Source organism: Pagrus major, chromosome 13 (assembly GCF_040436345.1).
Source record: "Pagrus major chromosome 13, Pma_NU_1.0".
Taxonomy (NCBI): Eukaryota; Metazoa; Chordata; class Actinopteri; order Spariformes; family Sparidae; genus Pagrus; species Pagrus major.
The window spans coordinates 20,799,837-20,816,875 of NC_133227.1; the positions used below are offsets into that span (position 1 = coordinate 20,799,837).

Below are 17,039 nucleotides of genomic sequence, written 5' to 3' on the forward strand. Positions count from 1 at the left end.
AGACATCTTTGTCATAACGTCAAAACATTTCTTGAATGTTTTCTTGCATATTGCACCTTTTAATTATAATGATAATTATAATAACCTTTGGTGGATAGCTCCAAAGTTAGTTAGTTAAAACGTATGTCTTTTGATGTTTAGTGATGATTCTTGATTTAAGACACAACGGTGCGTTGTTCACACAGGCAGTGTGATTTTTATTATGTGTAGTGTTCTGTGAGGCTGTTTATTTCTTTATTTATGTGATGTTTAGAGCCAAAGTTGTCTCTCTCTGAATTTAATATCCTTGGTTCACCCTGGGTTCTGGAAAACTGATGGACTTTCTTTACTTTCACTACTTTCTGACATTTTATAGACCAAATGATTCATCATTGATGAAAAAACTTGAGATTAATAATTCCTGGAATTTGGTATTTTTTTCAGTCCTCATGATGGTTGTGTCATCTGTCTGGCTGTTTCTCCTCGTTCTGCCGGCTGTCTGTACATTTGTACCACACAGCACATGCTTCTCAAAAACTCATGACACGAGAGGAAAAAAACTAATGACTCCCCATAAAAATGAATCCCTATGATGACCCTAATGTAAGTGTATTAAATTATCAACTAATAATCTCTAACAAACTTGAACTTTAACTTGTTCTACTGTGTGGTGGGGGCTGTACGTTGCCTCTAAAATCACATGATTTGCTGAAGAATGGAGCATCTGCTTAATGCATAAAAGCTAAAATAACCACTGCTCACTGGTTCCTTGTTTTCATGTCTCCTTCTTTCCTTCTCTACTCCTCTATCCCTCCCCGTCCCCCAGCGAGGAAAAACAAGAAGCTGATCAAGATGAAAGTGCAGCAGCGCCCTGGACCATCAGAGCCTATCAGCAACATGCCTGTTCCAGTGATCCCCAGGTGCATGCCCCAACTTGTGCCCACCATGCTGTCTGTGCTCAAGGCCATCGAGCCAGAGATCATCTACTCGGGCTATGACAGCACGTTGCCTGACACCTCCTCGCGGCTCATGACCACTCTCAACAGGCTGGGGGGACAGCAGGTCATCTCTGCAGTCAAGTGGGCCAAGTCACTGCCAGGTAACAAAAAAAACCTCCTCAACCATGTGTTGCCTTTGGTTTGGTTTGGATGTATACCGCCGCTACAGAAAAGTGTGTCACTGGCAGTATTTCCATTTCGCAAATGAGACCAATGTGTCATGGAAAATCAAGTCATCTGTTGCTTTTATTACATGCAGCTTGTCAAGGGTGATACATCACTTCATCAAACATTTAGATAAAGAAAAAAGAAAAGTAGTTTAACGAGACATTTAGTTCACAATGACAACGTTTTCTTTTTTGCCCTCCAGTCAGCGGTGTCAGCATTCCTCAGTAAAACGAAAAAACACGAGTACCTGCAAGTCACCCTGTGAGATATAAGCAAAACAAGATGTTCCTGAAGCAGAACTTACTTACCATACTTCAGAATGTCACAATCTTCATTTAGCGGTTAGGGCAGGTGTTCAGACATTTCTCTAGTCAGATTTAGACTGCAGCTTCAAGCACAGAAGGAGCCATTGTATAGCTGAAGTTAGCAATTTAGCTGAACTTATCATGGTTAGGCTGGTAGCCAGATAGCTGTCTTAACCAGTGCAATGGAAGTCTCCATGTCTCTTACTTAAAATGTCCAAAAGACAGATTTTTATTTAATGTTTTAGGGTAATAGGATAGATCTAATAATGATAATTTCTTGGCCCTGTTGTCGTGCTCATGAAGTCAAACTGGTGCGCCTGGGTAGAGTCACACGATTAGAGAGCCAAGCATGTCGACAAACAATGAGCGTTTAGACACTAAAACCACATTGTTGAGGTGAGGGAGAAGATCATGTTGAGGCTTGAAATGCCTTCTTTGTCGCCACAAACACAGCTGGAGATGTCCCAACTTCCCATCAGGTGAAAAATCCCTGTAGTGCATCACTGTAATGATTTCCTCTTGTCATGGGAGTGAAAGAAAAACACGTTTAGCAACCCTGTAATAAAAAGCGGGACCTCAGTAATGGCTGAATCGATAATTACAGACAGAAGAGGAGAGTATTACTGGCTTATGAAAGAACAGTTCACCTTGTAAACCCAGCCTCTTCAAGTGGTTTGAGTTTGATAAGGTCATGACCAAGGTTAACATCTTCTGGAATATGTATAAAGACGTTCCTACAGCCCACTATATTAACTATCTCTGTAAAGGCAGTGTTCCTAGAAGCAGAAATTCCCCTTTCTGTTCAAACCACTGCAATTATTGACAGTTTCATTTTGACTTCTGGATTGTCTCATCTAACAGCGTAGCATTACTACTCTGTGACTGTGGCTCAGGTCTTACAGGGATATATGCACTGCTATTTTACTGTTGTCCCTGATAACTCATGTTCGTGGTATAAATATAAATATAAAGGCCACAAAACTCAAAACTCAAAACAGGAATTTTAACTCCTCATGCTACTGTAGTTTCTAATCATGAGAAAGGTGGCACATGACTTGATAATCGCTTCAGGTATTTGCTTGGAGATTTTCTCTCCTCACTCGAATTGTAGCCATTGGTCACACGAAAGATTTAAGGTTTCCCTGAGAAAACCTCCTAAAGGCTTTTTAAAAAAAAATAATAATGATTTTTTTTTGCTGGCTATCATCTCTGTGTGTGACAGTATGATGAGGGACAAATCTGGCTCCAATCTTGTGTGTGCATTGTTCGCAGCTGGCAGCCGGCCAAGGTGATAGTGAGGGAAAGCTCTTACATAACAAAGCCCTGGTTTATAACAAATGTAATGTAAAAGGACTGTTCATGTGCAGTTTATTGTTTGTTTTTTGTTTTACAGTTTTGACAGTGTGGAAACGACTGACCTGCAATTTTATCCCAAATTGAGCATCGACTTAACTAGACCTATTTTGTCCTTCTGTACGCCGGTGCAGTAATCATGTTTTAATGATGTATCGGGCAATTGCTTTTTGTTTTGCTCAATCTTTCTGTGTCTCTCTGCTGTGCATTTTAATAATACAGACAGAATAGGTGAATTGTATGGCAGGCAGCATACACAATCACCCAGTACATCATTATCTTCCAGGCTGCAATTATTTTGAAATAATATGCAGCTATAATAATTACAACTCTGTTTAAAGAACAACTAAATGCTTAACTGTGATTACCATCATCACTGGCATTTAATTTGTGATTTTATGTGTTTTGACTGTTATGTGTTTTCTTCATTTGACTTGTTTAGGCTTCCGTAACCTGCACCTAGATGACCAGATGACATTGCTGCAGTGCTCCTGGCTCTTCCTCATGTCCTTCAGTCTCGGTTGGAGGTCGTACGAGCAGTGTAACGGCAGCATGCTCTGCTTCGCCCCCGACCTCGTCATCAACAAGTGCGTACCACGGCCAGCTGTTATATGTCATATTTATGTTGTTTTTCTTCTGCGCAGCATTTCGTCAGCCAATTTTGTTTTGCTCATTTTAGAGTGTCAGTCTCACTTGGATCACACGCTCATCCATCCGTCTATGAAAGAGATTTGGCAGTTTCTCTGTGTTAAGGTTGTTTAATCAGGTGAAAAGAAGCAGCCGGTGGCACCCCGTTTATCTGCACATGGCTCTCTGCACCCTACAACACGCCGACAGCGGAGTTATCACAGACAAAGACTGTGGTGCAGGGGAATTGAATATCAAAAAATGACAAGATGTCGAATAAAAGGCACAAAATAGCGGTTCAAATGATCCTACCGATCTAGCGCTACGAACTGGTTTAAAGAAATAAAAGCTGGAAGCAGGGGCAAACGGGTTGCATGGCTCCCCCCAGAGTTTAGAAACAAGCCTACAAGCACATTATTAACATGCAGGAACACAAGTGTTTAATCCCTAAAAAACTACACATGGGGTTTTTATGGCGAGTAGCTTGCCATGCTGATTGTTTGCTACTATTTCTTGCTGGCTTTAGACAGAGCTGGCTAGCTTTTCTCCCCTGTTTCCAGTCGTTGTGCTGAGCTAAGCTAATTGCCCCTCATGTGTCGATCTTCTTATTTAATTCTCGAAAAGAAAGAACACATTTTCCAAAAGAACTAGAACTATTCCTTTTTTTTCACAGATATATTACCAATGTATCACTTTCTGAGAAGCAACTGTACACAAGTACTCCATTTCAAAAGCTAAGGGAACTGCTGGTTTGTGTTGAAGGAGTGAAATGAAACATCTTAATAAATGCAAGTGGAGAAACACCTCGCACAGTTTGTAATACACACATTTGGGAAAGCACATTCCTCACACGGACAGAAGCGAGTACATCAATTACATAGCCTTCTGAGGCGTAGAGTAAATAACACTCCGTGCTCCCTCGAAGCCACAGAGAGAGGGCTCAGGTACGACTGCAGTATGTTAATTACAAAGACACGTTACTTAAAGAATCACAAATTGGTTGTGCCTAGAAGTCTCTGTGCTTACCACAGTGTTTGTAGTCCCTGGAGGACACAGAACAGGCAGAGGCTCATTTACAGTTAGCTTGTCTCTTCCTATAGCGCTGTTTTCTAGTGATTGAAGGTCAACTTTCAATACTTAAGGGGGTAAGACAGCCTTGTCCCATTTTATCCATTATCTTTGATATTCATTTGTCAAACCTCCTCACGCCTTAGTGAGCTGTGGCTGCTTGTTTCCCACAACTAGACTTTCTTTTTTTTTTTAGCCATTGACGTCACGCTCTCTCTGCTGGCTGGTCTCTGTTCTGCTGGCTGTTTCTGGAAAGCTAGCATGTTGGTGTTTCAGTGTTGGAGTTTTATGTCTGTATTTTAAGATAAATATGTAACCAACTGTGCACCGGATAGTTAGATTTAATCACGGAATCATTTAAGCAAGAAAAAATGTATTGTTTTGTTCACATTGAACAATAGCTTCCACGTAGACCTCGTCAGGCTGCCAACATGGTACAGAATCAGGGTTTTAGTCGGCTAGCTTACTTTGAGAAACATAAACGTGATTTTCCTCAAAAGCCTGGATTAAACACAGTCAAAATTATGATTAAAAAATATTTGATTCTTTGAGTCTTTCCAAGCATTTCAAAATCATTTTCAATTATTTGTGCTACTGACACACATCTTGTTTACTTCTGTTTACTTAAAGGCTCTTCTGCATGTAAAATGTATTGAAAATTAAAAAGCCCAAAGTCCGTGCCACAGAAAACACAGTTCCTGAAGTGCTTAAAACACCTCGTCAGTAGTCCTTCCTTTAATTCTGTGACTTTGTGACATCACTACATCACCATGTCGAACATTTTCATAATTTACACCTATCATATATTCTTGGTAGAAGTGACGCTAACTGGAAGCTGAAAACACGACAGAGCCAACCTGGAGAAATGGTGAGCTGGGCTGGCTCAGACATGTGTGAGCTGACCAACCAGAGCAGACTGGGTATTCAGCAGGGGGGGCCTTAAAGAGACAGGAGCTAAAAACAGAGCGTCTCAGACAGAGGGGGAATACAGTGCTGCTGTATGAGATAAAATTATGAATCTGAAAAATGAGTATAATATGTCTCCTTTAATACTTGATGGGAGTTCTGGTCATAGCTCTTGTTTTTAGACAACCGCTGACTCGTTTGCAGTGCTGTGTTCTTGTAGTGAAAGTGTAAATGCTTTTCACTTTACCGTGAACGGCAAGGGTGCTACGAGCACTGAGCTCTCGACACTATAACAACCCACAAACAGCTAATTCTCAACGCAGAAAGCGAGGACTGAGCTGTGAGGAGTTGCTCCCAGTGGACTCGTAAACTCATAGAGGGGTAAAAATAGATATGAAAGGTGAAGAAGTCACTGTCGGTAGCACGCCAGTTGGTCAGAATGAACACATAGCTCTTAAGCTAAGGCTCCACGATGAATCTGGAAAATGTGCTGCATTGATTTTTTCGAGGTAGAAAGTAATGTAGGCTGTGTGTTAGTGGAAGTGAGGTGTAAAAATCCATCAGGACTGATTTCACAGTCCAGTTTTCTCCTGCACGACTGTAGTGGCGTCCCTGCTGGGGCTGTTTATTGAGAATTAAATAACAGGATGGGTTAAAGAGCTTCAAAGCTAATATTTATGTCTCTCTCTCTTCCCCCTGTTTTCCTCTGTTTCTTCCCCTGCTGTCTCCACCTGTTCCACGCTTCTCCCCTCTCTTTTCCCCTTAATCTCTACCTCCTTCCTCTCCCTCCTCTCAGAGAGCGTATGAAGTTGCCCTTCATGACCGACCAGTGCGAACAGATGCTGAAGATCTGTAATGAGTTTGTCAGACTGCAGGTGTCATACGACGAGTACCTGTGCATGAAGGTCCTGTTGCTGCTCAGTACAGGTAACGGTGCACATTACTCTTTCAAAAAAATCACAGCAGTGCTTTTCATAACCTCAGGAAATGCAAGTATGTGATTGCGTTGCTTCACTAAATCCACGAGTTGTCAGATGTATACGTAGATGGACATTTGAATTGGAAATGTTAGCATGTGACACGACAGTGACAACTTTTTAGCTGTACCACTCGACTGCAAATGAAGGTTCGAACATACGCTCAATCTTTCATAAAAAACATTTCTGTAATTTGGTTGTGTGAACTAGATCCCGAACAGTATTTGATTTTCGGGGCTGATGCCAATATATACTCAATACTGATATTCCAATATTGATAGATTGGTTGATATACACACATTTTTGGCAATGACTCCTCAAATATGGTTATCAAACATTGACAGAGATGTGAGCGGAGGCAGGATACTTTACAGTTTAACACACTTTTTTCAAAAAGCGCCTATTTGGCAATATATCGGATTAAAACCCAATGCAAATAGGGAACCTGATAATGTCAGTGAGGGAAAAGGAGTCGGTGACCACACTGAGAAGTTGGAGGTGTGCAGCCTGTCGCCTGCTTCATCTAACAGCTCCTTCTTGCTTCAGTACTCCCACGGATTGTATAAAGCTGCTCCCTGACATATTTCAAACTGATCCACTGTCAACAGAATGCAGAAAATGAGCGCCGTTTTGCTCTGTAGATGAATTTTGGTGATCGATAGTGGTAAAAGCTAAACTCAGTGAACACATTGCATTTGCTGTCCCTAGCCTACTTCGTTATAAAAGTCAACTCATACATGCATATTTGGTTTGCATTAGCAGTAAATTAATATAATGCTCATGACAGGCTGAGGAATGTTGCAGGTTTTGTATAGGTGTCACCTCAGGTTTCTGTTAGGTTGATTAGAGTACTAAAGTGCTTTTTGGAGACTTCCAGGAGACATCAGATTTCCAGTGTTACATCTGCCATTTTTCTCTTCTGTGAAGTGTTTTATTTCACCCATAATTCTAAGCTCTGTTAAAATGCTAACCTCAGTGGGGCTTTCCTTTTTGTTTACATTGGTACTGAGGGAGGCACATTTTCACATTTTAAACACTCTGTGTCTTTTTTATCGCCCTGTCTAAGCTGTCCAAGTTGCACTAAAAAATTCAACAGTCGCACAGGGAAACATATCCAAGAGGCAGACACATCAACACGAAATAAAAATCCATAGACAAGATTGCAGCACAAATTCTCACTGTCTGTTTTCTGGTCGTCATCTGAAGGTGTTTATGTAGTGATTTGCTGTGATCTACAACCTGGAGGGTTAAAAGGTGACATTTTCCTTCTGGTGCTTTTCAGAACAACCTTATCACATTTTTCTGTGAAAGTACAGTCTGTTCATCTTCTGTAGTCACTGTCTCAGGTGAAAAGATCTTCAAGTGTCCAACATGTACTTAAACTCTGGAGAAAGTTATTTTTTTTCCTCCCCTTCAACAGAAACGGTTGCAGCTTTGATTTGGCTTCCAAAGTTTGTTTGAAAAATGATAAAATGGTCAACTAAGAGTCAAACGAGTATAACTTTCTGTGTGTTATCTATGAGAGGATAATGTGGAGCTTTCTGTTTGGTTTGTTGTGTAATCACCACCATCACAAATTGGCTGCATAATGAAAAAACCTCATTACAACAAAATATCTCTCCCAAATTGATTGTCTCCATTTTGCTGAGTGCAAATTGGATTCAGCGGAGATCTATTCTTATAATTTAAATTTGTCCCGAATGCATTTTGAGTTGTTGGCAGATATTTTCTTGATTTACTTCAAAATGTACAAATAAGTGACGGTCACGAGAGGACAGACTAAAAAAGACAAGCTTTCCTTTTGTTCTGAGGAGGTAAAATAATCGACATACTGTAAAAGCAGTGAGCTACCGGTCAAGCTGTGTAATTATCTCCCCTTAAATCTCCAGAAAAACACTACACAGCATGAAAAAAACAGTATTGCTAAATAAAACGTTTTTCACTATTATGTAAATTTCTCTTTGCTGAGGAGGAGAGTGTTCTTCCTTCCGCCTCGCTCTCTGTGACTGGCAGGGGAAAGGATGCACTTTAGAGGCGATTTGCTCGTTATGCAGAGGAAATGACATTTCCATACGGAGCCTCAGTTGCATTTTCGTATCTGAGCGCTATTTCCATCTGTTCCCCTCAGGGATGGAAACACTATCAGGTCAGGACAGCCAGTTTGAGCTGTTTTAATCATTTCTCATGCACATGCGTGAAAATTAAAGTCACCTGTGGGACACTTTGATTTACTGTATAGCGTATATTTTAACTTCAAAAGGCCGCAGAGTTGACATTTGCACCACAAAAATGTAATAATTGTAAAAAAAAACACACAAATGGGTCATAGTAGCTATTTTTTTTAACTATCACCCAAAGCTCTGTTAGATAAAAATGACACATTAATCCACAATAGAGAGCAGAAAAGGCAATCTGTTCTCACTCTTTTAAAAATGGCCTCTTGGCCAAACCTGAACCTGCATAATGAAGAGACCAGAGAGCACTCACACTGCTGTATCTCCCATTTATCTGATTATGTAAATCGGACAGTATTTCACCCCCAACCTGCCCTCTGTGGCTTTGCATAATCTCTAGGCCAGTTACTGTGGCTTTGTCTGGGCCCACTGCCAGCGACCAGACTGACAAGGAGTCTGTGATGTGTTGGCATGGTCGTTATGACAACTGCATGGAGATGTTTTTTTCTGCTGTTTGTGTATAAATGTAAATATTTCTTGTTTTAATAGAGTTTAGACCTGTTATGCTTTTTCGTTTTTTTCCTTTCCTTGAGTGTTTTATATTCAGTAGGTTCCTGTGCATGTAAAAGATCTTGAAAGTTAAAAAGGTCAGACCAACAGAAGCTCCTCTCTCCCACAGAAAACACTGCTCCTGTAACGCCTCATCAGTAGTCCCTCCTTTAATTTCGTGACTTTGTGACATCATACTACATCAGCACGTCATATTTTTTCATAATTCATGCCTAGCTGCTTTTTTGGCAGTTGATTTAGCACAGCTGCTCAGTTGTTGTTAGCACTGCTGGTTCAGGCGTGTGTGAGCTGACCAATCAGAGGAGACTGTGTATTCGGGAGGGGGGCTTTAAAGAGACAGGAGCTAAAACGGAGTGTTTCAGACAGAGGGGGAATACGGTGCTGCAGCACTGGACAGAATGAGAAAACTGATGTGTTTTTTGAGCATTAAAGCGTGTAAACCTATTCTAGTAGTAACCCAAGTTGAACCAGTCTTGACCTCTTTAGACGTTTTCCCATTTCCATGCACCTTGGAAGCAGGTGAAGTTATGCCAGAAACCCCTTACCTGCTTTGAATGTGATCATAGCGTTACTTCTGCGCAGTTTGCAATGTGATTACATATTTTAGCAGTGACCGGCACAGTCAAAATCCTCAGTGTGTGTTCATTAAAATACACTGTACACGCCGAGTTTATAATTTTAATGAGATGTCCAAATCACCTCGTAGATTCTTATCCAGGTCACACCAGTTAGTAACATGGATAGCTACTGTGCTGCGTGTTTCCTGTTAGTTTTGCATATTTTCCACTGCCTACAGCCTTCTGGTAAGAAGTTGCATGCATGCATCTGTGTATGTTTAGCCAGCAGCTCCTAAGGGTCCTCGTCAGGGTCCCACACAGACGTTTGAATGAAGTTTTAATGTCCTGTGCTGCTCTTTGCTGCAGCAGAGAACAGGATAAAGAAGAGACAAAGAAAAATACCAACATTAATGATGGATTCCCAGTTTGAGACAGATGTTTAAATGTGCATAACCAGCTGTTCACATCGACAGCTGTTCAGATGGCAGAGCAGATACATAAAAACGTGTCTGGGTGCAAATTACATGAGTGTATGGTAAGGTATTCAGCTCTCTTACAGTCCCTTTTTCTATTTCGTTTAAGATGAGACATAAAGATAAGTACTGTATAAGACTGCTCTCACTCCCTCCACTGTTATCTTCTCACCAACAGCAGAGGCACGGTTGTTTTGTAGACATAATCATAAGTCATATCCTCTTAGAAAAGCTAGCAAGGTTGTGTTCTCGCTTTAATGTGGATATATTTGAAGTTGTTGACAGGAAAACCTGTGGCTTCTTCTGTGTTAACTGCCATCCTAATATAACAAAAGTGTCCTGATGGGATTTTAAACCAGTTCATTGGATGTTACCTGGGGCCCAAACTGCAGATTAAAAAATCCCTTTAACTGTGTGCCACTAATTAACAATGATTATTTTTTTTCATTTTACTTTACGAGTCACAATCCCGCTATTGCCACCTAACTCACACACTGATGTGTCCCTCGATATCTGTCTTTGTGCTGATGTGTGTTTAGTACCGAAAGATGGCCTGAAGAGCCAGGCAGTGTTTGACGAGATCAGGATGACGTACATCAAGGAGCTGGGAAAAGCCATCGTCAAGAGAGAGGAGAACGCTAGTCAGAACTGGCAGCGCTTCTATCAGCTAACTAAGCTACTGGACTCAATGCAGGAGGTCAGAGAAACACACACACACAAATGTATACTGCATTATTCCTCTTCCTTGTTCTGTGTAGGATTTACCCTGAGGAACAACCATGTTGCCATACATACATTACAAGTGCTGTACGTTATTTAATATATACAGTATATTGACATATACAGAAAAAATATATTGTAATATATATTAAAAATACATTTTTATATATGGAAGGAGTCCCCATATATTTGTCAATATTTGTCATTTTGAAGAATTAATTTCAAGAATATATAATACAAAATATAATGAATGTCAATAATGAATTTTGATAATATATCACTAACGTACTCTTCATATCAGTGTAATATCTAATCACAAGGTGATAATACAGCGTTTAAAAGGTGCAGTATATCGTAATTTTAATTTAAAACATGTCAAAATCAACTTAAGCTTTCAATAGAGTGTGACGTTTGATGTAATATCAAAGACGTCATTAAAGTTAGCATTCTAACCAGCTAGCCCCAATCATGGAAACCTCCTTCTTCCCATGCCAGGGGTAGACATCAACACTCCTCTGGTTCCAGTCTGGGTAGACTTGATTAAGCTAATAGGACCATTAGCTGCAGTGCTAACCGAGCTATCTAGCAGCTACAGTAATCAGCAGTTAGCAGTTACACTGGTGATATACCGCCCCCTATTTGTTTAGAGTATGAATTCGACAGGTGGCCGATTCTTAAATATTTCACCTTTTTTAAATGATGCAAATAGTGAAAAAAAACAAACTAGAATGTTAATGTATTAGATCTACACATATTGATAACATCAATCCGTTGCATAGGAGTTGCTACATAGCATTTTACAAGTGTACTGTGGCTTCCTTCATCAGCCAGGCTTTTCTTTCATATCTTATGGTTCAAGAGCATCAGTAACTTGGAGGTCTGCTGAGTTCCCTGCACCATGCTGATTGGTGTAAAACCCTGAAGAAAACACTCAGAGATCCTTCTAAGTGCACTGTGTTAGACTCAAATCTGTTAAAGGCACTACCAATTCTTGCTCTCTGCTCTCTCTTCTTATTGCTGAAGTAAACCTACACCCAAGGGCTAATTCAAAGATAATCCTGCAAATAAAAAAAAATTAAAAAAAACATGAAAAGGTTTTTAACATCTAATACATTCTCACTGATCTGTCTGTGTCTCTGCCCCCCTCCTACAGATGGTCGAGGGTCTTCTCCAGATCTGTTTCTACACCTTTGTGAATAAAACCCTCAGTGTGGAATTCCCGGAGATGCTGGCGGAGATCATCACCAACCAGATACCAAAATTCAAAGACGGGAGTGTCAAGCCTCTGCTGTTTCATCAGAAGTGACTGCCTTAAACTGTGAAGCAATGCCTTAAATTCTGCCCTCCCCGCATACCTCTCCTGGGCCCCAAGCTTTCGCCCCGAGCCCTAAGCCTTTGCTTGTCCTGCAGCCCCAACCATCGCTCTTGATTCGATTCCTCGGTTTTTCCAGGCCCCCTCTAGGAATTCTGCCACTCCCCTCCAGGCCTCAGCCATTCGGCCTAATCTCGGAGCACAAAACCTGTGGCCTCACGCCTCCTAATCCGGTCCCGGGTTTGGTTAAACTGCGGGAGAACATCGACCTACCGACCTGTAGCCCTTCCTGTTGGCTAACCAAGAAGAATTTGTCCTCCAGGGGGGATTTGTTGGCTCTGAATGTCTCGTGGGCAGGATGCGTTTTGGGCAATCTGTTTTTTCCCTCAGCCTCCTCATCCCCTCCTCCGTCCACGGCCCTGTCCTCAGGTTTCTGACGCTGTTTATTTGGCGGCCGCCTGCCTCTTAAGCTCTACTGCCTCCATTGATTTATTGCTGTTTTCAATGACAAGCCAACACCTAGAAACACCTTTTCCTCCCTCAATTTGAGATACTGTCCAACTCGCCGGATTAGCAGCCTACTGAAGCTCAACCCCAAGCTCAGGCCTTCTGTTCCTCTGCTCACCTGCCTAGCTTGTCTCCGTTTGCCCTTCCCAGCTCCACTGCGCAGAGAATGTAGTGAGTGTTCACTTGTTGTGGTTTCCCGAGGACTGTCAGCAATGAAGGGGGATAAACTTAAACACGGAAAAATCAGAAACATACTCCGTCATGAGAGAATCTTTTATTCTTCTGGACCCGAGGACATCGAGGACGAACTGTTTTCAGCTGTGAATCAGTTATCTTTTATGAAATTATATGAATCAGATTTATATATCCCATAGATGGAAGAAGAAAAAACGGCTAGAGGAATATTCGTTTATTTTTTGCAGTCATGCATTTCACACGCTTACACACAGGAACATAGAAAAACACAAAGTATAGGCAGACACACATTCACTCAGCAAAATGTTTACACATGATGTATCTGAGAAGGGAAAAACAGTGCCTTTTAGCTTTTAAAGCTCTTCATAGCCATCCTCTCTGAGAATCTAACCTTGACATCCTTCCATATATTCTTTCTCTTTTAGTTTTTCCATGCTGGCAATTTCTGTTTTCTTTCCAAGCCACCATTTTGTCGTTTTTAATGTGGGCAGCTCTCTCTGTTCTGGTCCCCAGACATGCACGTAAGGAAGACAGCCTATGGTACAGATTTGAAAAATGCAGAGCAGTGTGAAATATTAAGATCTGAGAGTCACATAGGAAAAGTATCAAAAATGTTCAAGGCCCAAAACACATTTCATGTGTGTCTCTTTTTTTCCCATGTAAAGTATATTTGATAAATATAGAGCATCTCCCAGACACTATCACAATGTCTTTAAAGTGACAGTACCCAGATTATATTACAGATATAATGTTGAATACATCCAAATACTTTCTTTTAACAAGCTTGTGACAAACTTGGTGCTTTTAACGGATGCCACTGGAATTTTAACAAGGCATATCTAATATTTTGTAATATTAAGGAGCAGATTTGGAATAATCAGAGTTGCTAATTGGAATGAAATTTGTTTACAAACCTTGTCAATGTATTCAGGTGTAATCACACACACGAGGTGTCTGTGTGTGTGAGTAAACAGCCGCAGTGATGATCAAGCAAACCTGGCTTGAAGTCCGTCCTTTCATTGCCAGCTGTGTTCACGCTGAGGTTTCTAATCACAACTTTATCTTCAAATGTGGTTTCATGGAGCTCCACTCAGAGAGACTCACCTGGCCAGACTGCCTGTTCCAACATCAGAAATCACAGCGCGATCGAATAAGAGTGAAAGAGTTCCTCATGTTTGTTGTAACCCAGTGGTTTCAAATTAGACCACAGACCCCTGATTTAATAACATTTTGTCCCTCATCTGATTAGAGTTTTGCTTTTAGATGATTTATTACAGAAAGTTACAGATTGATCACACATCCTGTCAAAGTGTTACTTATGGATATGAAATTATGTTGGGGACCCCCTCAAGAATCACTGTTGTAACTTAACGGGCATACTAGACTGGCTGATTTTTTTATTCTAGATAAGGTACACAGCAGGTGCTACACAATTATCAAACCTCTAAAGTCTGAATTTAGTTTCCAGACAAAATTACATAACCTCACCATGCAGTACTACTTATATGGGGACAAAAAAACACATTATTTATTAAAAAGTATTGAATCAATATACCATTTTAGATGAAATATGCCCTTTAATCAACTTCATCTCAAAGCGTTGCACAAGCAGGAAGTGGGGCTATATATGAAATTCTTATGCTCAACTCTACTGAAAAGGTAAATTAATATATTTACGTATTTCTATTGTACATGACATGTAAAAAAGAGAAAAAAATAGACACCCATAACCAATCAGCACAGGCTTTCATCTCTAAAGTTGAACTATTTTTGGAAGAAGATGCAGTTTGGTCCAAATATTTATTCAATTAAAGCTCAGGCTATGAGTGACTACATCACTTGGATGTGTTCCACTAGTGCCAAATGTAATAACAAGTTTTTTATACGTTTTTTGCTGGGAGATGTGAACGAGTGATTATTCAGTTGGTATTCGACATTATGTGGTTTTTGTAACTTTGCTTGAGGCTTTTATGCGGAAGATCTCAGTTCAGAGTCACACCTACACCAGCTTAAACGTACTGATTGTTATCATTCGAGTAAGTATATATGATGGATGACACTTTGTTTCGTTTTGGAGATGCACAAAATATTGTATTTTTGAAATTGAAACTTAAGGCAGTTATATGCACTGCTGTCAAACAGGCGGCGGTCAGAGATTTGGTACACTTGTAATGTGAAAACATGTTCGTACCAGCTTATGTGATGGCCAAAGTGAAATACATCGACAGAGCGGCTGTACATTGGCTTCGGCTGGATGTGCAAACACACAACACACACACCCCCTTCACAGCAGGTGCAGCTCTGTTTTCCCTCAGTGTTTTCTTGTAACTGCCAGGCCTCTCTGCCTAAAATATCTACTGTACAGATTTTCAGCTGTTTTACTCTGAATGGTACTCGTCCCTCCGCTGCGGCGCATAACTCTGAATGGCAGTTGACAGACCAGGTAGCAGGTTGCCATGGAGATGGGTTATTTGTACGTTACTTACAGCGAGCAGCACAGCAGGCTGTGGACGCGTACACGCCACTATTCAATAAGAGCCATCATGTTCGTAATCAGCCATTCTGCTAAAGGATGGTCACTCACAGCAGGGTTGTTTCATGTACAGTGCAGGCTTTTCAGCTTCGCCCGCTCACTCGGTCTCTAGGCCTTGTGCTGTAAACAACATGGGCTTAATGCCGCTCACGTCATGGGGGAAGATTTGACTTAAACTGTCTATTTGTTTGGGTAACTTTTGCATACAGTATTACAGTTGTTTCCAGGTGGTGGTGCTTCAGAAAACCAGCTTTAATGTGTAGATGTTAACCATATCCCTGCTCATTTCTAAATGGCCATAGGTGTATATAGCAGAGCCGACATATCCAGTGCAATGTAAACAGTGTCTATTATTACAAAATATTTTTACATGGACATAACCTCTATACTCCTATACGTTTTTCCTCTTACCTTTCAACTACATGTTTGACTAAAGGCCTTGCGAAAGGGAGACAGAGAGCCATAGAAATAAGATTTCAAATCAGGAAATAGATAAAACCCTTAACAAATATCAATGCTTTTGGAGAATGATCTATTGTAAAGAGAAAAAAAAAAAAAAAGATGATATTTTCTGCGATTTTGAATACATCAGCTTGATCCTCTTTGATATGAATAATTTTACCCGATCCTTTTTGTACATTGAACGAGTCGAGAAAGTAAATATTTTTCTGTTTGTTGGTTTGTGTTTGATAAAGGTAGACGTGTTGAATACATTAGGAAGTGTTAAACATGTTTGTCTTGTGAAGTAAATGTAAATTCTACGAGTCAATGGGGAAGTCTACATGGATGCTCACTGTGTTTTAAAAAGTTATAAGGAAACGAGGGAGGGAGGGGAGAGGGGGAGGGAGGGAAGGAAGGTGAGACGGACAGGAGGGTTTTTGAGTTATATATGAGTGACCAAAGCAGAGGAGTTTAAAAAAAAAAAAAAGATTTTAACAAACAGAAGTATTCAAGCAGTTACATTTTAAGTAGCACTTATTATCCAACTTCTAGTACTTCTTATTTTATTTGAAAGGTATCTTTTTGTAAAGGTCCAGGCTTTGGATCCCATGTACATTGCTGTGAGGATTTACTGGTCACATTAAAATAGAAAACGAAACAAAACAAAAAAAAGTTGAATCTCGAGTGAAAGTAAACCTACCAGAGCCTGACGGAATTGCACTACCCTCATACTGGTTGATAAAGTCTATTTTGTATAAAATACATGCAAATATTATCTTTAAAGATTAAGGGCAGATCATGTTTCACTGGTACATATGGCTATGGCTTTCATTGAAGTCTGTTTTGTTCGTATTTCAGTTATGTAAATGTAATCCGATGTAAAAAACAAAACAAAAAGTATAAAATGTTTGTTTAAAAAAAAAAACAATAGTTTGTTTTACTTCTGTATTACACCTCCTCTGTAGTCAGTGTCGATATTTTCACCTATTTGATTAAATGTTGAATTAAGTTATCTGTGTTGTTCTTTGACATTGGATTTTGGCATCGGGTGGGTAACAACTTGGATGATGTTTATGCTGATGTCATCGCTGGTTTCAAAGTGAAAAATTCAGAAGAACTGATTTCTTTTTAGTTCAAACATCTTACACAATAAAGTTTCCTGTTTTTCAACGCTCA

At 40.2% G+C, this 17,039-nt stretch overlaps 1 protein-coding gene across 2 annotated transcripts in view; it reads left to right on the top strand.

The window, feature by feature from the left end:
• The window catches only part of LOC141007147 (glucocorticoid receptor-like), a 77,362-nt gene extending 60,323 nt beyond the window's left edge, over positions 1 to 17,039 (top strand). For both annotated transcript variants that reach the window (XM_073479493.1, XM_073479492.1), the window contains 5 exons: positions 806 to 1,078; positions 3,246 to 3,390; positions 6,201 to 6,331; positions 10,695 to 10,852; positions 12,029 to 17,039. In XM_073479493.1, the coding sequence (XP_073335594.1) occupies positions 806 to 1,078; positions 3,246 to 3,390; positions 6,201 to 6,331; positions 10,695 to 10,852; positions 12,029 to 12,181 (860 nt within the window). In that variant the 3' untranslated portion in view covers positions 12,182 to 17,039. The remainder of the gene's footprint in view (positions 1 to 805; positions 1,079 to 3,245; positions 3,391 to 6,200; positions 6,332 to 10,694; positions 10,853 to 12,028) is intronic.